General features: G+C 45.6%; 1 protein-coding gene across 1 annotated transcript; it reads right to left on the bottom strand.

The window, feature by feature from the left end:
- Positions 1–2,425: 2,425 nt before the first annotated feature.
- On the bottom strand, positions 2,426–24,898 carry cplx3a (complexin 3a). Its single transcript, XM_080216094.1, has 3 exons — positions 24,498–24,898; positions 10,743–10,830; positions 2,426–2,846 (listed from the first exon to the last, which is right to left on the bottom strand). Exons 1-3 carry the CDS (start codon positions 24,656–24,658, stop codon positions 2,622–2,624), a joined length of 474 nt encoding a protein of 157 aa, XP_080072220.1. The 5' UTR covers positions 24,659–24,898; the 3' UTR covers positions 2,426–2,621.
- Positions 24,899–26,472: the final 1,574 nt, after the last annotated feature.

Below are 26,472 nucleotides of genomic sequence, written 5' to 3'. Positions count from 1 at the left end.
GAAATCCCATCCGTTTCACTAATATCCTACAAGGAAATCAGCTGGCTTTGCTTGGTCTGGCTTACATGTGACTCCAGAGCCACAGCAATGCGGTTGACGTTGACTTGCCCTGTGAAATGGCCGAGCGAGATACTCAGGTCAAGGGGCAATTAGGGATGGGCAACAAACGCTAGCCAGGAACACCCAAAACCTAAGAAAGAAAAATTCTCCTGTATCATTGAATTGGGGCATCAACAATCTAACAAGCATTTGTATTTACAGAAAGATCTCCTTTACAAGTGGGCAGAGTGGGAAGGATCCAATACTATTGTTGTGGTTTTTGTTAACTAGCCTGCAGTGCAAAAGAACTAATCAATGTGCAACTAGATAAAGTTAACCATGTGCCCATTATTCTCACAACGAACCCTTTCTGACACTGAATTGCACTGGGGCAACTGGGGAGGGAGTAACATCTGGATTTATATCACATATTCAGTTACTCAAGCCTATACTGCACCTGGTCTTACAAAATTACATATTGGAATCAAGGGAAACCAGATGAGGTCCTGTGGCGCAGTGAGTTAGTGTCCCTGTCTCTAACCCAGAAGCTCTGGGTTTGAGTCCCACCCCAGGACTTGACGATTGAAGAAGGTGGCACAGTGGTTAGCACTGCTGCTTCACACCTCCAGAGACCCGGGTTCGATTCCCGACTTGGGTCACTGTCTATGTGGAGTTTGCACGTTTTCCCTGTGTCTGCGTGGGTTTCCTCCGGGTGCTCCGGTTTCCTCCCACACACTGAAAGGCGCACTGGTTAGGGTGCATTGGCCGTGCTAAATTCTCCCTCAGTGTACCCGAACAGGCACCGGAGTGTGGCGACTAGGGGATTTTCACAGGAACTTCATTGCACTGTTAAGCCTACTTGAGACACTGATAAACAAACTAAACTAAGGTGCCTCCATGACATGATTAGAGGTTGAATGTCAAACTGCAATTCGTTCCAAACATGCCAAAGGCTGGCAATAAGAGACTCCTAGTCAGCCACACTTGATGTGGAGTGGTGAACCCCAACCCCCCAAGCTATAAGCCCCCCAGTGACAAACCAGTGACCTGTTCTGGGAATGATTAGGTAGGGAAATGTGTGAAAGACTGCTTAGGGCGCCACTAGATGCATGAAGAGAATGGGAATTGGAAAGCAAATGAGAGCTCAGGTCAGAATAAACCAGAATTCTACAAGATTCTGGAGGGGTTTGATAGTGTGGACACTAAGAGGTTAGATCTGCTGGTGAGGGAACCTAAAACATGGGGGCACAGACTCAGGATCATTTAGGATTAAGATAACGGCAGCACAGTGGTTAGCACTGCTGCCTCACAGTTCCAGGGGCCCGGATTCGATTCCTGGCTCGGGTCACTGTTTGTGCAAACTCCACACATTCTCCCCGTGTCTGCGTGGGTTTCCTCCGGTTTCCTGCCTCAATCCAAAGATGTGTGGGTTAGGTTGATTGGCCGTGCTAAATTGCCCCTTAGTGTCCCAGGGTGTATAGGTTAGAGGGATTAACGGGGTAAATATGTGGGGTCGTGGGGTTAGGGCCTGGGGTGGGATAGTTGCTGGTGCAGACTCGATGGACTGAACGGCCTCCTTCTGCACTGCAGGGCTCCTATGAGGAAAAATTACTTCACTCTAAGGATTGTGAATCTGCAGAAATCTCTACCCCCAGAGGGTTATAGGAATACATTTAATTGTTGAATACACTTAAGGCTGGGGCAGTATTGGTCTCGAGGGGAATTAAGGGTGAGTGGGAGGGGAAATGGAGAGGGGTGGCACGGTGGTTAGCATTGCTGCCTCACAGCACCAGGGACTCGGGTTCGATTCCCAGCTTGGGTCACTGTCGGCGCGGAGTCTGCACATTCTCCCCGTGTCTGCGCAGGTTTCCTCCGGGTGCTCCGGTTTCCTCCCACAGTCTGGAAGACCTGCTAGTTAGGTACTAAATTCTCTCTCAGTGTACCTGACCAGGCACCAGAGCGTGGCGACTGGGGGATTTTCACAGTAACTTCATTGCAGTGTTAATATAAGCCTTACTTGTGACACTAATAAATAAACTTTAAACTTCAAGAAACCCAAGATCAGCCATGATTGAACTGTGGGACGGAGCAGGCTGGGAGGGACCAAATGGTCTATTCCTCCTATTCTTTATGTTCTTATGAATCATTCCCTACTGTGCGAATTGTGCCATCAAAGTTTTGCAAACTGCAGTTGCTTTGTATCACGTTTTTGTTTATCAGATCACTGTCTAGTTAAAGCTTAATTATTTGTGTCACAAGTAGGTTTACATTAACACTGCAATGAAGTTACTGTGAAAATCCCCCAGTCACCACACTCCGGTGCCTGCTCTGGTACACCAAAGGAGAATTTAGCACCTAACCAGCACACCTTTCGGACTGTGGGGGGTAGCCGGAGCACCCAGAGGAAGCCCATGCAGGCACGGGGAGACTCCGCACAGACAGTGACCCAAGCTGGGAATCGAACCCGGGACCCCGGCACCGTGAGGGAGCAGTGCTAACCACTGTGCCACCAGCTGGAACTCTCAATCTTTCCTTTGTGTGGCTGTGAATGTTGTGATAAGCAGTCCTGTTTGGTTTTAGGCTCACATGATACAACATTTCTCTGCCGTTTGTTTGAAGTCTTCCAGGGTTGCTTGGGCCTTGTCTTTCAAGGAGTCAAGGTCAAGATTCTGAATGTTGGTCAGTTGCCCCAACACAGAGTCCTTCTCTGCCTCCTCCTCATTGTCCTCCTCAATCATCTTGGCCAACTCTTTGGGCAGTTCCACATCGCTGCCAGCCAGCTGGATCTGGTTCTCATCCAATTCGCTCTGGGGGGGGGGAGACATAATCATCGAAATGTTCATTGCACCTTCAAATCCTGACTCACCAAAGGCTCATTCTCTGCCTGTCACGGACTTTGTGCGTTGTCTGATTTGACACAGCCAGTTCCTTACGTACAAACATACATGATTACATACCAACAGCTGTAAGGAGAGCAAGAAGCTAATTGCCCTGGTTATTAATAGACCAAACAAGACAACATTTGTCTTGACAAGGATTGAACCCAGTAAATTACTATCCACATCAGTTCAATTTGACATTCAAGGTCGAATAACAAGGTTGAGATTGTTTCTGCTCCAGGTGTTGGACTATCTTTTAATTAATCTCTCAGTAGCAAGATCCCATGCCCCCTCCACAATGCTCACTCCCACAAACTCAAATATTCCCTTCGATTGTTGAGGAAGTTTTTTTTTTAAACAGGGGAAGGTATTATTCTCTCTTTCTCCATTTTGCCGACAGCACTGCTCATCTGAATTCTCCCAAAGTCATCGCTGGCAAAGCGCACCACTTGAGTATGGCTTAAAAAAAAGACAACTCGCCAAAGTTTTTCGTCATGCACTCATCAGGCCAATTGCCAGAAAGTCAATGTCGGGGGAGATGACAACTTGATATGCCTTGAGAAGAGGGTGCTGATTGTTATTTTTTAATTCGTTCATGGGACATGGGCCTCGCTGGCTGGCCAGCATTTATTGCCCATCCCTTGGTACCCAAAGGCAGTTGAGAGTTAAATACATCAGCAAGTGGATTCTGATTGGTTGCCATGGGGGATGCCCGTAAACGTGTTTCTTTTTCAGCGATTCTCAAGTTTTTTCTAAGCTTCACCTACGTCATCCTGATAATCGCTACCTCCCGCAGGGCATCGAGTTTGGGAGAAGGGGAAGAATTCAAGAATGACCACAATTGGGTGTGTTGCATTCTGGGGCAGGAGAGACTTGAGGAGCTCAGAGCAGCGGCTCTGTGCCAGGAGAATCTCAGCTGTTTAAGACACTTGTCTTTTCCCTCCTCTCCAAAGTTGTTGATTTGACTGGGACACAAATGAGGATCGGTGAACCCCTCCCTCCCCCAACACTTTCATCTTAACTGGTTCCCATCAGGAAGGGGTGGGTGTTAAAATTGAGGTCAGTGTTCCAGCTAATCTGACAGTGTCTCAGATGAATGAGTCCAGGATCCTGCAACTTTTCATTTTAATTACATTGAAAGGATTAATGGTCTGAAGCAACGGACAGATGGCATTCTACGAGAGATAAAAAAATCCCCAACCCCAGATCAGCTTTAAAAAAAATAGTCAGTGGGGGAAGGTTTGCAAGATGGCCGTTTAATTATGGAGCTGATTCAAGTCCACAGCCAGAGAGAAGTAAAGAGGATCTCACAAAGAAGCAATAAAGAACACAACATGATTTTTTAATAACTGCAAGCTCATTAAATCTGTTCAAACTCCTGACTAGTTACAAATGAACAAACTCAATCCATCATTGTAGGGTTCATGTGTTACTTCCATGGGATGTGATCTCTCTTTCAATGTCGGCAAAACAAAGGAGATACTCATCAACTTCAGGTAGTGAAGGGCACGTCCCTGTCTACATCAAAGGGGATGAAGTGGAAATGGTCAAGAGCTTCAAGTTCCTAGGTGTCCACATCACCAGCAACCTGTCCTGGTCCCTCTGTGCCGACGCTACAGTTAAGGAAGTCCACCAACTTTCTCAGAGAGCTAAGGAAATTCGGCATGTCCACTCTGACTCTCACTAAGTTTTACAGATGCACCATAGAAGGCATTCTTTCTGGATGCGTAACAGCTTGGTATGGCTCCTGCTCTGCCCAAGGCCGCAGGAATCTACAAACAGTCATGAACAAAGCCTAGTCTGTCAGCCTCCCATTCATTGACTCCGTGTACACTTCCCACCTATGCTTCGACAAAGCAGCCAGTATAATCAAGGACCGCACACGTCCCAGACGTACTGTCTTCCACCTTCTTCCATCAGGAAATAGATACAAAAATATGAGGTCACATACCAATCGACTCAAGAACAGCTTCGTCCCTGTTGCCATTAGACTTTTGAAGGGACCTACCTCGCATTAGGTTGATCTTTGTCTACACCCTAGCCATGAATGTAACACTACATTCTGTACCTTCTTCTTTCCTTCTCCCCCATGCCCTCTATGAACGGTATGCTTTGTCTGTATAGTGTGCAAGAAACAACACTTTTCACTGTATACTAATACATGTGACAATAATAAATCAAATCAAAAATGTGAGCATCAAGGGCATGGGCAACATTTATTGCTCATCCTAAATTGCCATCAAGAAGGGAGTGGTGATCTGCCTTCTTGAACTGCTGTATCTGCTGTAGGTACACCCACCGTGCTGCTTTATTAGTTGAACATTGGCGTCAAGGCTAAGATTCCCAAGAGAAGAGCAAATTACTGCGGAAGCTGAAATCTGAAACCCAAAAAAGAAAATGCTGGAAAATCTCAGCGGGTCTGGCAGCATCTGTAAGGAGAGAAAAGAGCTGACGTTTCGAGTCCAGATGGCCCTTTGTCAAAGCTAAAAGTGGGAAAATACTTTTTCCCACTTTTACTTTTTCTCAAAGGAAAGCATTTGTGCCAACTAATGTTGCGTATTAAGTAACACTTTTTTGGCAACCCATAAGTTTACAAAACTTTGTATTTTAAGCTTAAATAAACAGTAGCAGTTTCCTCATTCTTCTCATTTTGTTGCTATGTAATTGGCATGTGTTGAGTACCTATTCAGAATTTCTCCAGTGGCGTGCAAGCAGGCTGTGGCAAAGAACATAAACTCACCTGACTAATGGCCACATTTTTGTTCCCCTTAAGTATGTGTATCAGGGGCCATCTCATTGTTTCGGTCCCTTAAGGCTTAATGCTCTTAAGTGAGTGCTATCATTCTCCTGGACATCTAGTGTAACTACTGGAACTGCCGCACAAGTTGCCATGGCCAAGTGTGTCCACAGTGCCTAACGTAGGGAATGCTGTACTTAATTTGTGCAGAGTAAGCTCCCACAAACAGATAACGAGTAGATAATCTGTTTTGGTGATGTTAACTAAGGGATAAAGATTGGCCTGGTTGGGGGTTGTAAAAGTCAACTCGTCATTGGCGAGTGAGGGCTACAACAATTATCACAGAAGTATGATGTGGAGATGTCGGACTGGGGTGGGCTGAGTAGGAAGTCCCACAACACCAGGTTAAAGTCCAACAGGCTTATTTGGTAGCTCAAGCCTTAGGAGCGCCACTCCTTCATCAGGTGAATGGAGAATTGGGTTCACAAACAGGGCATTTATAGACACAAACTCAATTACAAGATAATGATTGGAATGCAAGTACTAACAGGTCTTTACAGGTGCAGACGATGCGAGTAGAGAGAGGGTTAAGCACAGGTTAAAGAGGTGTGAATTGTCTCAAACTAGGGCAGTTAGTGAAATTTTGCAAGCCCAGGCAAATCATAGGGTTACAGATAGTGTGATATAAAACCAAGATCCCAGTTGAGGCCGTCCTCACGTGTGCGGAACTTGGAGAAACTTGATATCTGTGTCAACATGCATAATCTTCTTGGAAATCCTCTCCGCTTTCTCACATCACAGAAATAGTCTGGTGACATCATATAATGGTTTAATAGCCTTTGTGTCAACTCGCTTAAAACATTTTACACTGTGAGACCAAAAGAGAAAGCGCTGGAAAATCTCAGCAGGTCTGGCAGCATCTGTAAGGAGAGAAAAGAGCTGACGTTTCGAGTCCAGGTGACCCTTTGTCAAAGCCGTGGTACACACACTGCCTCACAGAATAGAATCCTCCATTGGTCATGGGTGAGATTTTACAATTCTCACCCAAGTGAGGTCGTAAAATCCCACCCACTGTTCCTCCTCGCCTTATCCTGGCAGCAGTGGGTTGTGACCATGCTATACGGTACAAGCAACTACTTTCATCCAAAATCCTTTGTCTGCTATTTTAACAGGTGTTGAACCTCATTGAATGGGTTAACGCTTGATTAAAACACTGCAGGAATCTCACATAAATGTCAGTGTGCTTGTTATCTTTTTCAACCAAGTGGACATGTTCCCAACGCATTTCCTCCTGGGCCTCAAAACTGATTATCGTTAGCTGGGTAACTAAGCTCCAACTGTATATAAACCAGAAGGTAATCAGGTGTTGTTGTATCAAGGGTTATGGGGAACGGTTAGCAACGTCAATGGGGCAAAGATCAGAACGTTCAATAATATTATTGAATGGCTGAGCAGGTTAGAGTCATAGAGGTTTACAGCATGGAAACAGGCCCTTCGGCCCAACTTGTCCACGCGCCCCTTTTTTTAAACCCCTAAGCTAATCCCAGTTGCCCGCATTTGGCCCATATCCCTCTATATCCATCTTAACCATGTAATTGTCTAATCACTTTTTAAAAGACAAAATTGTACCCACCTTTACTACTATCTCTGGCAGCTTGTTCCAGACACTCACCACCCTCTGTGTGAAAAAATTGCCCCTCTGGACATTTTTGTATCTCTCCCCTCTCACCGTAAACCCATGCCGTGTAATTTTAGACTCCTGTACCTTTGGGAAAAGATATTGATTATCTAACTGATCTGTGCCCCTCGTTATTGTATAGACCTCTATAAGACCAACCCTCAGCCTTCTACGCTCCAGAGAAAAGAGTCCCAGTCTATTCAGCCTGTCCTTATAACTCAAACCATCAAGTCCCAGTAGCATCCTAGTATATCTCTTCCTCACTCTTTCTAGTTTAATAATATCCTTTCTATAATAGGGTGACCAGAACTGTGCACAGTATTCCAAGTGTGGCCTTACCAATGTCTTGTACCACTTCAACAAGACATCCCAACTCCTGTATTCAAAGTTCTTACCAATGATACCAGCATACTGAATGCCTTCTTCACCACTCTGTCCACCTGTGACTTCACTTTCAAGGAGCTATGAAACTCCAGCCCTCGATCTCTCTGTTCTGTAACTCTCCCCAGTGCCCTACCATTAACTGAGTAAGTCCTGTCCTGGTTCAATCTACCAAAATGCATCACTTCGCATTTGTCTAAATTAAACTCCATCTGCCATTCGTCAGCCCATGGGCCCAATTGATTAAGGTCGCTTGATCGCTACAGTTTTTGAGTTTATTTATTAGTGTCACCAGTAGGCTTGCATTTACACTGCGATGAAGTTACTGTGAAAATCTCCCAGATGCCACACTCCGGTGCCTGTTCGGGTACACTGAGGAAGAATTTAGGATGGCCAATCCACCTAACCAGCATGTCTTTCGGGCTGTGGGAGGAAACCAGAGCAGCCGGAGGAAACCCACGAAGACACGGGGAGAACGTGCAGATTCCGCACAGACAGTGACCCAAGCTGGGAATCGAACCCGGGTCCCTGGCATTGTGAGAAAGTGGAGGGGGCAAAGATGATATCATCATATTAATGAATGGTTGAACAGGCTAGAAGGAAGTTATGGTCTACTCCTCCCATTTGCTACCTTTTTATCTCAAGTTTATTAATAAACTAATAATATTTTATAAGCATTTGGAACAAAAAAGGGCTCCTACTTAGACCCTACATGGGTAGGGTACCCTACCTGCAGGTCTGGTCACCACATTATCAGAAGGATGTGATTGCAGTGGAGGGGGTGCAGAGGAGGTTCACCAGGATGCTGCCTCTGATGGAACATTTAAGTTATAAAGAGAGGTTGGGTAGGCTTGGGTTGGTTTCGTTGGAGCAGAGAAGACTGAGGGGCGACCTGATTGACGTGTTCAAGATTATGAGGGGCATGGACAGGGAGGATAGGGAGCAGCTGTTCCCCTTCGTTGAAGGGTCACAAGTTCAAAGTGAGGGGCAGAAGGTTTGGGGGGAATGTGTGGAAAAGGTTTTCCACCCAGAGGGTGGTGAGGGTCTGGAATGCGTTGCCTGGGAGGGTGGTGGAGGCGGGATGCCTCACATCCTTTAAAAAGTACCTGGATGAGCACTTGGCACATCAAAACATTCAGGGCTGTGGGCCAAGTGCTGGTAAATGGGATTAGGTGGGAGGTCAGGTGTTCCTCACCTGTTGGTGCAGACCCGATAGATTGAAGAGCCTCTTCTGTGCCGTGTGATGGGCATAAAGCAATCAACATCATTGGCCATTTTACTGGGTCATTCAATCTATCACCCACTATGTACAATTAGTCAATAAGCAACTACAGAGGTACAGTGGCACAGTGGTTAGCACTGCTGCCTCACAGCACCAAGGACCCAGTTCAATTCTTTGCTTGGGTCACTGTCTGTGTGGAGTCTGCACGTTCTCCCTGTGTCTGTGTGGGTTTCCTCCGGGTGCTCTGATTTCCGCCCACAGTCCGAAAGACGTGCTGGTTAGGGTGCATTGGCTGTGCTAAAGTCTCCCTCAGTGTACCCGATCACGTGCCGACCGAGGGATTTTCACAGTAACTTCATTGCAGTGTTAATTAATGTAAGCCTAATAGATAAACTTTAACTTGGTCATGTTAAATTGCCCCTTAGTCTCCAAAGATGCCTAGATTGGGTAACATAGTAAGTGCTTGGGGATAGGATGGAGAGAATGGTCTGAGGGGGGAGGAGGGGATGCTCTTTTAGAAGCAGGAGGAGGCCATTTGGCCTTTCAAGCCTGCTCTACCATTCATCACGATCATGGCTGATTATCCACCTCAATAGCCTAATCCTGCTTTTTCCCCATAATCTCTGATCCCATTCGCCCTAAGTGCTATATCCAGCTGCCTCATGAATACATTCAATACTTTGGCATCAACTACTTCCTGTGGTAATGAATTCCACAGGCTCACCATTCTCTGGGTGAAGAAATGTCTCCTCACCTCCATCCTAAATGGTCTACCCCGAATCCTCAGACTGTGACCCCTGGTTCTGGACTCCCCCACCATCGGGAACATCCTTCCTGCATCTACCCTGTCTAGTCCTGTTAGAATTCTCTGAGAACCCCCTCATTCATCTGAACTCCAGCAAAAACAACCCTAACCTGGTCAATCTCTCCTCATACATGAGTCCCGCCATCCCTGGAATCAGCCTGGTAAACCTTCACTGCACTCCCTCGAGAGCAAAAACATCCTTCCTCAGAAAAGGAGACCACAGCTGTACACAATACTCTGGGTGTGGCCTCACCAAGGCCCTGTATAATTGCAACTGAACTCGAAATCTCTCGCAATGAAGGCCAACATGCCATTTCCCTTCTTTCCCATCTGCCGTACCTGCATGCTTACTTTCACGATGGGCTGAATGACCTCCCTGTGCATCGTAGGGATTCTCATATGAAAATGCAATGCGTGCGCCTCGTGGGGCAGTGTTGAATTATTGAAAAACTAATTAAAAATCAATTTGGTTTTAAAAATAAAATCCTCAGCGGGTTCATAAACATTTGGAACGACCCATCAGGTAAAGAAACAGAATGAAAGGCAATATGAAGCTAAATGCTGAGTTGAGATAGTGGAGCAATGAATGATCATGAATGCCCCTCATTGTCTCAGGAGGACCGAACTGGTTCATTCCAGCTTTGCTTTTAAAAGCTGTTGTTTCTTTTTCAAAACCGTGCGGTCACTGGTCCGTGTTAAGAGTTGCTCTTCTGAGGGAGTACATCACTCAATAAACCTAAAGCAAGGTCCATCAGGAATTCTAAACTAAAAGACTTGTGGGGGGCTTCTCATTTCCAGCTATCGCAGTTAATATTAAAAACGCGCAGAGGGAAATTTAACTGGAGGATATTAAGTACATACATTAGCAATAGCACAGGTTAGAATGTATTACCCGTGGAGTTGAACAGTGGTAACATGACGATATTATCCGAATAAGCTCCAGTTAATGGAACAAAATTAGCTTATTGACATTGTTACCAGTGCGAAAATAAATCGCTTACCTTTGGGAGCTTGTACTTGTCCCTTAAATGTGTTCTCAATGTTGCCCTTTCTGCCTTTTTTTGAGCAAAATTGGCATCACGCTCCATCCTGTAATTAAATATATATTTAGAGCCATGTGATATCTATAGTTAGCAGTTCCGACAGTTTTAAAGAAAGTATAAGGAGAATCTTGTGTGTTGTTCTGATGCAATAAATTAGACTGTGCCCCAGGATAGAATACCGATTTACATCTGTCCTGTCAGTTCCATTCTAATACGAGGAATAAACAGCCCAGGAGCAAGCCACTGTTCCATTCAGGTCTTTATATTCCATATAATCCTCCCCATACCCTTATTAATCATGCCCCATCAACATATCCTTTTAGTCATTTCTTCCTCATTTGTTTACACTTAAATTTATCTATCCCAGTTACCACAACTGCCCAAGCATGTTCATGGTTTTCTTAAAGTTTATTTATTTGTAGACTTACATTAACACTGTAATGAAGCTACTGTGAAAATCTCCTATTCGCCACACTCCAGCGCCTGTTCAGGTACACCGGGTTGATTCTCAGCTTGGCTCACTGTCTGTGTGGAACCTTCCCAGGAGTTCTCCCCATGTCTGTATGGGTTTCCTCCCACAGTCTGAAAGATGTACCGGTCAGATGCATTGGCCATGCTAAGTTCTCCCTCAGAGCACCCCGACAGTTTATTTATTATTAGTGTCGCAAGTAGGCTGACATTAACACTGCAACGAAGTTACTGTGAAAATCCCCGATTCTCCGCACTCCGGCGCCTGTCCGGGTACACTGAGGGAGAATTTAGCATGACTGATGTGCCAAACCAGCACGTCATTTGGACTTTGGAAGAAAACCAAGGCATCTGGAGGAAACCCAAGCAGACACGGGAGAAAGTGCAGACTCCAAGCTGGGAATCAAACCCAGGTCCCTGGTGCCACTGCTAACCACTGCGCCACCATGCCGCCTAATCTTAAATGTTGTGATTAGGGTGCTCCCCAGTCTTCCCTGCTCTTGAACGAAGAACTCCTGTCCAGCTAATCTGTCCTGATAGGAATATACTTTCTGTTGTTCTAACATTCTAATAAATTTTTAAGCACTATCTGAACCTTACTGGGAGGAGAAGTGGGCCTGAGTTTTATGGGTGCCAATCAGGTGGATTGGTCCTCCTACTCTTTGTATAACATAGCGTGATGATTTTGGGTTGGCAGTCCCAGCGTCACCCTCCCAGCCTCCAAGATTAAGGGAACTGAGCTGGTGTCAAGCTCAGAACTCCATTTTGAAAAAAAATGAATAGACTATTGAGTTTGTTAAAGACCACATTGACCGCAATTTTTCACTGCCCACTCCACTTATCAATGATCACACAGAGTGATTGAATCATAGAATCACCACAGTGCAGAAGGAGGCCATTTCAGCCCACTGCATCTCCACCAACTCTCCAACAGAGCATCCTACCCAGGACCTATCCCCATAACCTCCTGTATTTAGCCCACTAGTCCCCCTAACCAGCATGCCTTGGAACATAAGGGGCAACTTAGCATGGCCAATCCATCTAACATGCACATCTCAGGACACTAAAAGGCAATTTACCATGGCCAATCCACCTAACTGGCACATCTTGGGTCGCTAAGGGGCAATTTGGCATGGCCAATTCACCCAATCTGTACATCTTTGGAATGTGGGAGGAAACCAAGCTCCCAGAGGAAATCCACGCAGACATGGGAAGAATTACAAATTCCACACAGACAGTCACTCAAGCCGGGAATTGAACCCAGGTCCCTGTAACTGTGAGGCAACAGTGCTGACTACTGTGCTAAAATTCTGTCCCAAACGGTTTGACAATTGGTTTCCCATTTATTAAATTAAACTCTTGCACACACAATGGATGAGACGGTGGCACAGTGGTTAGCACTGCTGCCTTACTTGTGACACTAATAAAAAACTTTAAACATTTTTCTGTTTGAAATTTTGTTTTGAAGATGGAAACAAAGGATACTTTTAATAGCTCACCATAAGTGTCTCCCATTTCCAGGATTATCCACTGGTCCATCAGCTGAGGTGATGTGTGAAAGACGAAGGAGGGACAGCAACATGGCATTGAGTCATAGAGAGCACAAGAGGTGGCCATTTGGCCCATTGAATGAATACTGGCACCCTATGGAGCTTACTATTCACTCAAAATGACAGGTTGCTCCTTGCGAGCCTCTTCTCTATATACATTTTTTATAAAAGGTTTTTTCAATGTTGTGTTTGCCGTGAGTATAATTAAGGGTGCACAGTGGCACAGTGACTAGTACTGCTGCCTCAGTGTCAGGGACCCAGGTTCAATTCTGGCTTTGGGGAACTGTCTGTGTGGAGTTTGCACGTTCACCTCATGTTTGTGAGAGTTTCCCCCAGGTACTCTGGCTTTCTCCCATGGATACTTTGACTTCGTCCTTACCTGACGAAGGAGCAGCTCTCCGAAAGCTAGTGGCTTTTCTTACCAAATAAACCCGTTGGACTTTAACCCTGGTATTGTGAAACTACTTACTGTGTTCCTCCTACACTCCAAAGGTGTGCATGTTATGTGGATTGGCCATGATACACTGCTCCTTAAGTGTAAAGTTAGAGCTTATTTATTAGTCACAAGTAAGGCTTACATTAACACTGCAATGAAGTTACTGTGAAATTCCCCTAGTCGCCACAGTCCAGCGCCTGTTCCTGTCAGTGCAACTAACCAGCACATCTTTCCGATTGTGGGAGGAAACCCATGCAGACACGGGGAGAATGTGCAAACTCCACACACACAGTGACCCAAGCTGGGAATTGAACCCGGGTCCTTGGCGTTGAGGCAGCAGTGCTAACCACTGTGCTACTGTGTCCTGAGATATACATATATATAGGTTGGAGGGATTAGCAGAGGAAAACACTACACTATAGGGTTCTATGATTCTATTAAATACACATGATTACGGAGATAGTTTTATGGGGATAGAGCCTGGTAAGTGTCGATGCAGACTCATTGGGCCGAATGGCCTCCTTCCACCCTGTAGGGATTCTATGATTTCTTAATCGGGAACTCGTTGAAACAGAGAATTCCTACAGTGCAGAAGGAGGCCATTTGGCCCCTCAAGTCTGCACCGACTCTCTGACAGAGCATCTTATCCAGACCCTATCCCTGTGACCCCACATATTTACTACACCACTGCCCCCTAACATGTGTATCTTTGGACTGTGGGAGGAAACTGGAGCACCCGGGGAAAACCCATGCAGGCATGGGGAGAACATGCAGACTCCACACAGACAGTGACCCTAGCCAGGAATCGAACCCGGGTCCCTGTGAAATTGTAATGGTCATTTCTCGCCCCTAACACGACAATTCTTTAAGAATTTTTTATCCCATCGTAGCCAATGAAAAAATCCAATGCATCATACTGCTCTGCATAAATCAATGCTTGAATCCTGATATTATACTTATAGCTTTCTAATTAGGTACATGGTGTGGCACAGCATATTTCAAAACCCACAAGTGTGCCATTTGGTCAACAGTGAGGATATTTTATGTCTCAACTTAGGATAGCTTGGAGTGAATGACTTGTATCTCATTATTAAATTAAATGCTGGCATCTTTCCCAGTCATCATATCCCCATAACACCTCTTACTAACTTCATACTTACGATGCTGTAAGAAGTCTGAAAATAAACTGCAGAAACATGAGTTATTTCCAGACTCTCATAGGATCCCATGAATGCAGAAGGAGACCATTCAGCCCATCGAGCATGCACCAGGGTCCATCCCCTTTGCCCCCCACATTTACCCTGCGAATCCCCCTGATACTAAGTGACAACTTTTAACATGGTCTAACCCGCACATCATAGAATTCCTACTGTACAGAATGAGGCCTTTCAGCCCATCGAGACTGCACTGACACTCCAACAGAACCCTACCCCCGTGACACCATGAATTTACCCCACTAATCCCCCATCGCACTCATCTTGGGACATTTAAGGGCCAACTTAGCATGGCCAATTGACTTAACCCACACATCATAGAATCTCTACTGTCCTGAATGAGGCCTTTCAGCCCATCTAGTCTACGCCCATTCTCCAACAGAGTCCTATCCCTAAGACATCACGTATTTACCTTCCAATCCCCTTAGCCCATGCACCTTGGGATGCTTAGGGGCAATTTAGCATGGCCAATCAAGTGAGCCTGGACTGTGGGAGGAAACCGGAGCGCATGGAGGGAACCCACGCAGACACAGGGAGAACATGCAGACTCCGACAGTTATCCAGGGTCGGAACGGAACGAGAACGTGCAGACTCGGCAGAGACAGTGACCCAAGCCGGGAATTGAACCCAGGTCCCTGGTGCTATGAGGCAACAGTGCTAACCACCGTGCCACTTACAATGAGCAGGGTTATGAGGATAGGGCAGAGGCGAGAGCCTGGGTAAGATACTCTTTCAGAGAGTTGATGCAGACTGGATGAGCCGAATGGCACCTGGCTGCGCTGTAAGGATTCTCTGGTTGTTCTCCTTGGAACAGGGCAGGCTGAGGGAAGATTTGATTGAGGTGTACAAAATTGAGGGGGATCTGGACAGAATGGATGGGAAGAGCCTGTTCACTTTAGCTGAGGGGTCGGTGACGAGGGGCCAATAGAATTAAAATGATTGGGAGAAGGATTAGAGGGGCAATGAGTAAAATAATTTTTCAGCCACGGAGTGGTGGGGATCTGGAACTCACTGCCTGAAAGGGAAGGAGAGGCAGGAACCCTCAACTCATTGAAAAAGTGTCTGGATATGAACCTCAAGTGCTGTAACCAAATATTGGGAAGTGGGACTAGGCTGGTGGGGCTGATTTTTGGGCCAGCACAGACACCATGAGTCAAATAGCCTCCTTCTGTGCAGTCCCAAGACGTGATGTGGGTATGCCGGCGTTGGACTGGCGTAAACACAGTAAAAAGTATCTCTAAACTGTCTGTGCTTTATATGCTCTGTCTGAGGCCAGAACTCTCCATTCACCTGACGAAGAGGGTAACCCCTCGAAAGCTCGTGAGAATATTATCAAATAAATAGGTTGGACTAAAACCTGGTGTTGTCAGACTTTTTACAGTCCCAAGACTCCAGCACTGCCACTGTTGAGTTAAGGAACAAGGACAGGCCCTTCAGCCCACCAGGTCTGTTCCAATCACGTTGTCCTGTCCAGACCAACCGCCTGTATCCCTTTATACCCGCCTGTTCATCGACCTATCCAGATAAGTCTTAAATGTCGCTAACGTGTCTGCCTTAACTTGGCAGCACATTCCAGAATAGCTCCGCACTCCAACTCCAAGAAAAATCATTCCATAATTAATCATTAAAACGCATGCCAAAATATGTTGATATGCAAAACAGGGGTTTTGGCTGGAACCGCACGATTAAAATATTGTTTCAGACTTCACGCTGATATTTGGGAGTAACCTTTTCACTCTTGAACGTGCAAAAATCTTACTATCGGTGGCTTTGCTGTTAAACATTTGCCCCTTGGGCAGTGCTGGGGAGCACAGGCTGACAGTGGCAGCGTGCCCATGCCCAGAGAACACCATATCCCTGCCACCTGACCCCTGGGGAGGTAGGGGGTGGGGTGTGGGGGGTGCCTGGATTGCCCCCCCCCCCCCCCCCCCCCCCCACCCACTTCACTCCAGAAGGGTCTCTCGCTAGTTGCCCACAAGTGGGGGGTTACTCTAACCCCCCCACTGGAGTGAGGCAGGAGATGCTATCGGGTCTGAAGAATTCAGTCCTCGCCTCGATAATCACATTTAAAAAGACTTATCTGGTCTTCCCGCTGGTTTCCAGCGTGGTCCCAACTATGCCTGCTCTCTGTGGGACTTGCCTGGGTTTGCAAAACCTCACTTACTGTACTGTCTGAGACAATACACATCTCTTTAAACTGTGATCAGTGCTCCTTCCACTCACATTATCAGCCACTTCAGGTCTTGAACAGCAGGTTAGGTGTAAGGATTCGCATTCTAATCAGTAATCTCTAAACTGTCTGTGCTTTGTATGCTCTGTCTGAGGCCAGAACTCTCCATCCACCTGACGAAGGGGCTAATCCCGAAAGCTTGTGAGTATATTATCAAATAAATAGGTTGGACTAAAACCTGGTGTTGTCAGACTTTTTACTCTGTGGGAGACGCATATGTATCGGGAACACATCCTGTGAATCGGCACATGTGGGTCGGAATGGGAGAATCACTCCCCCCCCATAATGTTTGTAATAATACTTGGACAGTTCACCAGTGGTGACCAAATCTATTGATACAGATATGTTTATTTGTTGAAGCCTTCTGATTATTGAATCACAACACAACCACTTTGAAACCATTGTGAGTTGCCAGATATTCACTTCAATAAAAGTGTTAACTGCCCTGCACTTCCCAACCTCAGGAGCTCAATGGGGGGGGGGATGAGGAAGGGGGAAGCACGTGTATTCACAGCAATGTACAAATGAAATATTTCACCTAGGCTTTGACATTGCAAAGAAGGCAAGCAGCAAGCTCAAACAGGAGAGGGCGCAATTCTGTGAGCTTTGCATTAGGTATTCTAACTTGTGTTGTTAAAACAAGACCTCAACAAGTCCAGGAGTAGTAGCTTTGAGACGGCCTTTCTATAGATTGGAACACTGAAGAGCTAAGGCTCTCTTGACTTGCCTCCTGTGATCTCTCTACATCAGGCAAATGTGAATCTTTCAGTCAACCCAAAAGCAAAACTCCCATATGTTTAAGTTAGAGGACACATCTCATAGAATCCCTGCAGTGCAGAAGGAGGCCATTCAGCCCGTTGAGGCTGTACCAACTCTGATAGAGTATTTTACCATGGGCAGTATGGTGGCACCGTGGTTCGCACTGCTGCTTCATAGCACCAGACACATGGGTTCAATTCCTGGCTTGGGTTACTGTCTGTGTGAAGCTTGCACATTCTCCATGTGTCTGTGTGGGTTTCCTCTGGATGCTCCGGTTTCTTTCCATAGTCTGAAAGACGAGCTGGTTAGGTGTATTGGCCGTGCTAAATTCTCCCTCAGTGTACCCAAACAGGTGCCGGAGTGTGGCAACTAGAGGATTTTCACATAACTTTATTGCAATGTTAATGTAAGCCTACTTGTGACACTAATAAATAAATTTTAAACTTTACCTGCTCTATACCTGTAACCCGACACATTTAGCATGGCTAACCCATCTAAACCACACATCTTTGGACGCTGAGGAGATATTTACCATGACAAATCCACCTAGCCTGCACATCTTTGGATTGTGGGAGGAAACAGGAGGGAACCCATGCAGACAAGGGGCGAGTATGCAAACTGAACACAGACAGTGTGTAAATTTATTTATTAGTCACAAGTAGTTACTGTGAAAGTCCCCACTCCGGCTCCTGTTCAGGTACTCTGAGGGAGAATTTAGCCTGGCCAATGAACCTAACCTGAACATCTTTGGAGTGTGGGAGCAAACCCATGCAGACGTGGGGAGAATGTGCAAACTCCACACCGATAGTGATCCAAGCCAGGGATCGAACCCAGGCCCTTGGCAGTCTGAGGCAGCAGTTTTATTTATTTATTTATTCATTTATTGGTCACAAGTAGGCTTATAGTCACAAAGCAATGAAGTTACTGTGAAAATCCCTTCGGTGCTAATCATTGCGCTACCTGACAGTCACCCAAGGTCGGAATCGAACTCAGGTTCCTGGAGATGTGGGGCAGCAGTGCTAACCACTGTGCTACCATGCCCACCCCCCTCCCCCTTCTTGCTGGACCCACTACACTTGAATCTTTATTGAATTGATTGGACATTAAGGATGGTGTAACGCGAATTAAACAGTGGTCCAGATTAAGCAACAGTCACAGCGTACAGAGACCAGAACTACTCCTCAAGCCACATATCCCCTTCGAATGCTCAGACCCTGGACAGCTAGAATCTTGGGCAGCGTTGGTTAATCCCATGAGGGCAATTGAGTCCACATCTTTGAATATTGAATCGAGTAAACGTGAGGTCGGGACAGAAGGAAGAACTGTCATTTTTCCCTGTAATAGCCAAGCAGCTCACACCAGTCACCCTCTGAGGCACCCAGGACAATCCTGGAATGAGAATAGATAGAGTTCTTGACGCTGGCCAAGACACGATGGGCTGAAGGGCCTCTTTTTGAAGGGAATTAATTTACTGAATGTGGCTGGGGATTATTGCCTATCCCTAACTGCCCTCCACTTCAGAGGGCATCTGAGAGTCAACCAAATTACTATGGATCTGAAGTCACAAGTAGACTAGGTGAATATGGTAGATTTTATTATTAATGTTTTGTTTTACAATCGCCAATGGGTCATCGTTAGACTTTTTATTGGATTCAAATTTGCCTTAATGGGATTCGAATCTGGGTCCCCAGAGTATTGGCCAGGGTCTCTGGATTACTAGTCCAGAACAAAGAACAGTCCAGCACAGAAATATACCCTTCAGCCACAACCCTGCACCGACACATGAGGCTTTTCTAAACTAAAGCCTTCTGTTTCTATGTGGTCCATATCCTTCTATTCCCTGCCTATTTGTGTATCTGCCTCTTAAACGATTGTATCTGCTTCTACCATCTCCTCTAGCGGCACGTTCTAGGCACTTACCACCCTCTGTGTAAATAAAATCCAGCCTCCCACATCACCTTTAAACTTTTCCTCTGTTATCTTTAACCTATGCCCCTGAGTAATTGACAATATCGATGATAATATCACTAGCCACTGCCTCCCCTTGTGCTGTAACATTTTATGACTCAATAATCTTCACCCATTCCATGCACAAAACAGTACAGCACAGGAACAGGCCTTTCAGCTCACCAACTCATTATCGTTGGTGTCTGTCCCCTAGCCAAGACAAGACACCCAACACCAGAAGATTTAACCATTTTACTGTCTAACATACATGAACCATTTGGTGGCAACTTCTTGATTCTTCTATCTGGAGTTAATCTCCCACCTCCAGTTCCTCAATCCAATGGCAACCATTCAACAATGATCACAACAAATGAGTGTTGGCAAACAAAGCCTCCCCCAAGAGGAGGGTGATGGTATAGTAGTATTGTCACTAGACTAGTAATCCAGGGATCCAGGGTTCAAACCCCACCACGGCAGAATTTATATTCAATAAAAACATATAATTCAAAGTCTAATGATGAAACTATTAGGGAAGGAAATCTGCCATCCTTACTGGATCTGGCTTCCGTGTGATTCCTGAACCACAGCTAACTTAAATAAATAAAAAAAATTCCCAATGCCTTACAAGGGACTCACTGCCCACCTCATAACAGTGAATTATAACATAACGCTGACATTATAACATCCATATCTCCGGTAACTGAGACATACAATAAATATTCAGCATACGTCAACTGGTTTGCTAGCTATCAGCATGGGCTGGGGTGCAGTTTTAGTTGTTTTATGTATAGAATTTAATCATAGAATCTCTGCAGTGAAGAATGAGACCAGTTGATCCATCAAGTCTGCACCAACTCTGACAGATTATTTTATCCAAGCCTTCTCCCAGACTCTGTCCCCGTAACCCTGCACATTTTACCATGGCTAATCCACCTAACCAATACATGGGATACTAAGAGGCAATTTAGCATGGCCAGTCCAGCTAACTTGCACATCTTTGGACTGTGGGGGGAAACTGGAGCACCCGGAGGAAATCCATGCTGACACAGGGAGAATGATACCCTAGTGGTATTATCGCTAGACTATTAATCCAGAAACCCAGCTAATGTTCTGGGTGCCCAGGTTTGAATCTCACCCATGGCAGACGGTGAAATTTGAATTCAATAAAAAAAAATTGGAATTAAGAATCTACTGATGCTCATGAAACCATTCATGTGCTACCTGACAGTCACCCAAGGTCGGAATCGAACTCAGGTTCCTGGAGATGTGGGGCAGCAGTGCTAACCATTGTGCTACCATGCCCACCCCACCTTCCCTCTTGCTGGAGCTACTGCACTTGAATCTTCATTGATTGTCGGAAAAACCCATCTGGTTCACTAATGTCCTTTAGAGAAGCAAATCACAGAATCCTGCAGTGCAGAAGGACACTATTTAGCCTATCGAGTCTGCACCAACCACAATCCCACCCAGGCCCTATCCCCATAACCCTATGCATTTACCCTAGCTAATCCCCCTGACACATTTGACATGGTCAAATACCTAACCTGCACATCTTTGGACTGTAGGACGAAACCGGAGCACCCGAAGGGAATCCACAGAGATGCAGGGAGAATGTGCCAACTCCATACAGACTGTGACCTGAGGCCAGAATTGAACCCGTGTCCCGGGCGCTGTGAGGCAGCAGTGCTAACCGCTCTGCCACCATGCCGTCCCAATCTGCTATCCCTCCCTAGTCTGGCCTACATGGCACTCCCGGACCACAGCAAATGTGGTTGACTCTCAGCTGCCCTCCAAGAGCAACTTGGGATGGGCAATAAACGCTGGCCAGCCAGCGATGCCCACGTCCCATGAATGAATTTTAAAAAGTTCAAACTCCATACAGACAGCATCCAAGGCCAGAATTAAACCCAGGTCCCTGGTACTGTGAGGCAGCAGTGCTAGCCACAATGTACAATCATACTTTAGTTTTTGGTAAATTTGTCATTGACCTAGTATGGATTGAGTAGGACTTGTTAAGAAATCATTGCTCTTCTATTGGTTCTGGTAATTAGAGAGGCATCTGCATCAGCACAGACTTGGTGGGCCGAAGGGCCTGTTCCTGTGCTGTACTGTTCTTCGATGGGACACACATGTTTCCGTATTCTAAAGCTACAGGATTTTTTTTTCAGAAATCCATCTGTGTTTCAGATGAAATCACCAAGGCCTGTGATTCATGCATATCAAACTGATAGCTTTAAACAGGGGCTGCTGGAAATGTATCGGATAAACCTTGCTGAGTGGTTGGCACTCTTTGAGAATGTGGAATGATTCTATTTAATTAAAATGTAATCTTTGACCTCCCATACCAACACCAAATTATGTCACATCAGAAATCTATTCTGCACATGCACATCTGCACCTATCTGCAGCCCCTGTTTTACTCTACAGGGGATATCGCATGGATTATTTGAATGAAACACTTGAATGGATATAGCTTTGTACAAATGAATTATAAAACCACTAAGCTGAGTAACTGAAGACAGAATACAGGCAATATCACACCTCGAGGAGTCAGAAAATTAACTTATGTGTTAGATATTTCATCGGCTGATTCCGGAACACCGGAAGACTAGGTGAAAAATAGCTTTGTACGTGTTGGTTTGCTAGGGGAAGATGGGATGTGTAAATCCTGGGAGGAAAGGTGAACAGATAAAACAGCACTGCAATTGCATTGTGGAGGAGAGTAAAATGTATTTATAGAGGAAAGGTTAAATACCTGCAAAGATGTGCGGGTCAGGTTGATTGACCATGCCAAATTGCTCTCAAGTGTCAGGGGGACTAGAAGGATAATGAAATGTGGGGTTATATGGATAGTGCCTGGGTGGGATTGTTGTCAGTGCAGGCTCGATGGGCTGAATGGCCTCCTTCTGTACTGTAGGGATTCTACAATCTGCAGTCCATACTTCAACCAGCAAGGTGGCACAGTGGCCAGCACTGTGTCGGGGACCTGGGTTCAATTCCAGCCTTGGGTGAAAGTCTGTGTGGACTTTGCATGTTCTCCCTCCTGTCTGCGTGGGTTTCCTCCCACAGTCCAAAGATGTTAGTTAGATTGGTCATGCTAAATTGCCCTCAGTGATAGGGAGATCAGCAGGCTAAATATGTAGGGTTACAGGGATAGGGACTAGGTGGGATTGTTGTTGGTGCAGGCTCGATGGGCTGCATGATATCTTTCTGCACTGTAGGGATTCTATGAAGTAAGTCAAGGTCTTGGGTACGGAAAATACTTCCTAGAACATTGCAGATACATAAGGCTTTCATAACAGTAAGTGCTGTAATAGAATGCATGTCGATAAAGTGTTTCTTCTGGAGTGTGGGTCAGCATTAGAAGTTTAAAATAATTGGCAAAACAAAAATATACAGACACACTCGCACACACACATACACATGGAGGTGACGATCAGGAACACAAAACCTCAAATAGAGTTGGAAGCAGGTTCCAGCAGAACTTTCAAAGGTCAATAGGATATGTCCTTGCAGGGCTAGTAAGTTTAAGTTAAGTTTAAGTTTTAATTTTATCTGTTGGTGTCACAAGTAGGTTTACATTAAAACTGCAATTAAGTTACTGTGAAACTCCTCTAGTCGCCACACTCCAGTGCCTGTTCAGGTACACCGAGGGGGACTTAACGTGGCCAATACATCTAATCAGCACCTCTTTCACACTGTGGGAGGAAACCAGAGCACGCAGAGAGAACCCATGTAGACATGGGGAGAATGTACAGACTCTGCACAGACAATGACCTGAGCCAGGAATTGAACCCAGCTTCCTGGTGCTGTGAGCATGAAAACAGTTTGGTTGGCTCTTTCAAACAGCTGACACTGATATAGAGGGCCAAATGGCACCTTCTGTGTAGTAACAGTCTATCCTGGAATCCGGGTTTGATTCCCAGCTTGGATCACTCTCTGAGTGGAGTCTTCCCATGAGTTCTCCCCATGCCTGAATGGGTTTCCTCTGGATGCTCCAGTTTCCTCCCATAGCCTGAAAGATGGGCTGGTTAGGTGCATTGGCCATGCTAAATTCTCCCTCAGTGTGTCCCAATAGTTCATTTATTATTTTGTTTTTTATTAGTGTCATAAATAGGCTTACATTAACACTGCAATGAAGTCACTGTGAAAATCCTCTAGTTGCCACACTTCAGCACCTGTTCGGATACACTGAGGGAGAATTTCACATGGCCGGTACACCCAACCAGCACATCTTTCGGCCTGTGAGAGGAAACCAGAGCACCTGGAGGAAACCCACATAGACACGGGAAAACATGCAGACTTGGGCATAGACAGTGACCCAAGCCAGGAATCGAACCCTGGCCCCTGGTATTGTGAGGCAGCAGTGCTAACCATTGTAACGTCATTGCACTATTAATATAAGCTGACTTGTGACAGCGATAAATAAACTTTAAACTATAATTCTGATAAAGATTTTCCAGCTTATAGGAAGTTAAGAGATGGTACTAAAAAGAAACACATTTTAAATGCTGCAAGATTTGTTTTAAAAGGTTTTTGGCACACTGGGCGGGCGCTGGCCAATGGTGAAAATATTTAAGCCTTAATTCAATGATCCTTTCGTTTTTTGATTCACAGGCTGCAAGTTTCAGCACCACGGTATCTGGACAGCGCCCGACTGAATGACCACAGCAAGGCAATTTTCCTACGAATGTAAAGCTTACTTACTGTCACAAGTCGACTTACATTAATGCTGCCTTAAAGTTACTGCGAAAAATCCCACTCCTTAAACTGTGATGTAAATCGTTTCCATAGGAAAATGAATTTGACAGAGAATCCCAATACTTTTTTAAATCCTGGTATCCATTCTTAGATAACTCGTTGACTATATTATTAGGATGGTAGCGTTGGTTTTTGAAAGGTGTGTAACATTTGAGAAGGAGGTTCTTGGCGTCTCGATTAGTACACACTAGAACCGAGGTGAATGAAAAGTAAATTCGCCTTTTAATTCTTACCATTTATCAAAGCAGTTTCAATTCTGTGTGATTGTACTTGTGGGATTTTCAGTTTGGGAGCATTCAGCTGTCTTGGGTTTTCAGAAATTCAACAAGATTAAAAAAAGACACTTACTTTTCTTCCACTAGCTGCCGTTGGTATTCCTCAAATTCTTCTCTCGTCATCCCCTGCGCTGCTGCTTCCGATTTCTCCCCCTCGCCCTTGTCATCGCCCCCGAGGCCCCCCGTCAGGTTCTTCAGCTGCCCCCCTACCATGGATTTAACCATGAAAGCCATGCTGCCGGGTTGGAGGAGTTCGCCGCCGCTTGCAGGAGGAGGGGAAGAGGAGGGCTAGGGGGGGGAGCGGGGAGGGCTGTAGGTGATCGGACAGAGCTCCCCTGCTCCGCTTGTGGGATCGGAGGAACTTTCAGCACCACGCTCTGTGGACAGCGCCCGGCTGAATGGACAGGTTGCAGATTGGTGGACAACGCAATATTTCCTTCTCCTCCCCCTTTCCAACCGCAGCCACTCACAGTCCTGATAATAAAACCGGATTAAGTTTGCTGTTTCGGACACTTACACATGTGTACAGGCAAGATTGAGCTGTGGATCTGATCCCAATGAGAAGGAAACAACCAGATATACAGCCTGATCCAGGCGATCCAATCTGTTATGAGTCGATTTTTTTTTAATTCATTCCTGGGACATGGACGTCACTGGCTGGCCAGCATTTATTGCCCATCCCTAGTTGCCCTTGGAGGGCAGTTGAGAGTCAATCAATATTGTTGTGGCTCTGGAGTCACATGTAAGCCAGGCCAGGTAAGGATGGCAGATTTCCTCAGCTTTGACAAAGGGTCACCTGAACTCAAAACGTCAGCTTTTTTCTCCCCTTATAGATACTGCCAGACCTGCTGAGGTTTTCCAGCATTTTCTTGTTTGGTGGCAGATTTCCTTTCCTAAAGGACATTGGTGAACGAGACGGGTTTTTCCAACAATCGACAATGGTTTCCTGGTCATCAGTAGGTTCTTAATTCCAGATTTTTTTTTATTGAATTCAAACTCCACTAGCTGTTATGGCAGGATTCGAATCCGAGTCCCCAGAACATTAGCTGAATTTCTGGAGTAATATTCTAGCCATAAAACCACTGGACCATTGTCTCCCCATTGAATTTAACTGAATCATAGAATCCTCACAGCGTAGGAGGCCATTCGGCCCATTGAAGCTGCACTGTTAACAATTCAACCCAGGCCCTATTCCCATAACCGTACGCATTTACCCTGCTAATTCCCCAACATTAGGGTTAATTTAGCATGGCCAATCAACCTAACCCACACATCTTTGGACTGTGGGAGAAAATCGGAGCACCTGGAGGAAACCCATGCAGACTTGGGGAGAACATGCAAACTCCGCACGGGCAGTGACCCAAGCTGGGAATTGAACCCAGGTTTCTGGCACTGTGAAGCAGCAGTGCTAACCACTGTGCCACCATGCTGACCATTTTTAATATTTGAGTTGTAAAATCCCTACAGTGCAGGAGTTCATTCGGCCATTGAATTGAATTAAACATAGATACTAGAAACAGGAGTAGGCCATTCAGCCCTTTGAACTTCTTCCGCCATTCATTTTGATCATGGTTAGTCATTGAATTCAATATCCTAATCCCACCTTCCCCCATATCTCTTGATCCCTTTAGCCCCAAGAGTCAAGCAGGAGTGTGGCAACTAAGGGATTTTCACAGTAACTTCATTGCAGTGTTAATGTAAACCTACTTGTGACACTAATAATAAACTTTTAAACTTTAAACTATATCTAATTACTTCTTGAAATCACAAAACATTTTGGCCTCAACTACTTTCTATGGTAGTGAATTCTACAGTTTGTTTATCTATTGTAGTCATAAGTAGCTTACATTAACACTGCAATAAAGTTACTGTGAAAATCCCCTAGTTGCCACACTCTGGTGCCTGTTCAGGTACACTGAGGGAGAATTTATCATGGCCAATGTACCTAAGCAGCACGTCTTTTGGACAGTGGAAGGAAACCAGAGCAATTGGAAACCCACGCAGACACAGGGAGAACATGCAAACTCCACACAAATGGTGACCCAAGC

Source organism: Carcharhinus amblyrhynchos, chromosome 32 (genome assembly GCF_965287045.1).
Source record: "Carcharhinus amblyrhynchos chromosome 32, sCarAmb.v2.hapA, whole genome shotgun sequence".
Taxonomy (NCBI): domain Eukaryota; kingdom Metazoa; phylum Chordata; class Chondrichthyes; order Carcharhiniformes; family Carcharhinidae; genus Carcharhinus; species Carcharhinus amblyrhynchos.
The sequence above is the reverse complement of the archived record's forward strand: the minus strand, read 5'-3'. Positions and strand labels throughout refer to the sequence as shown.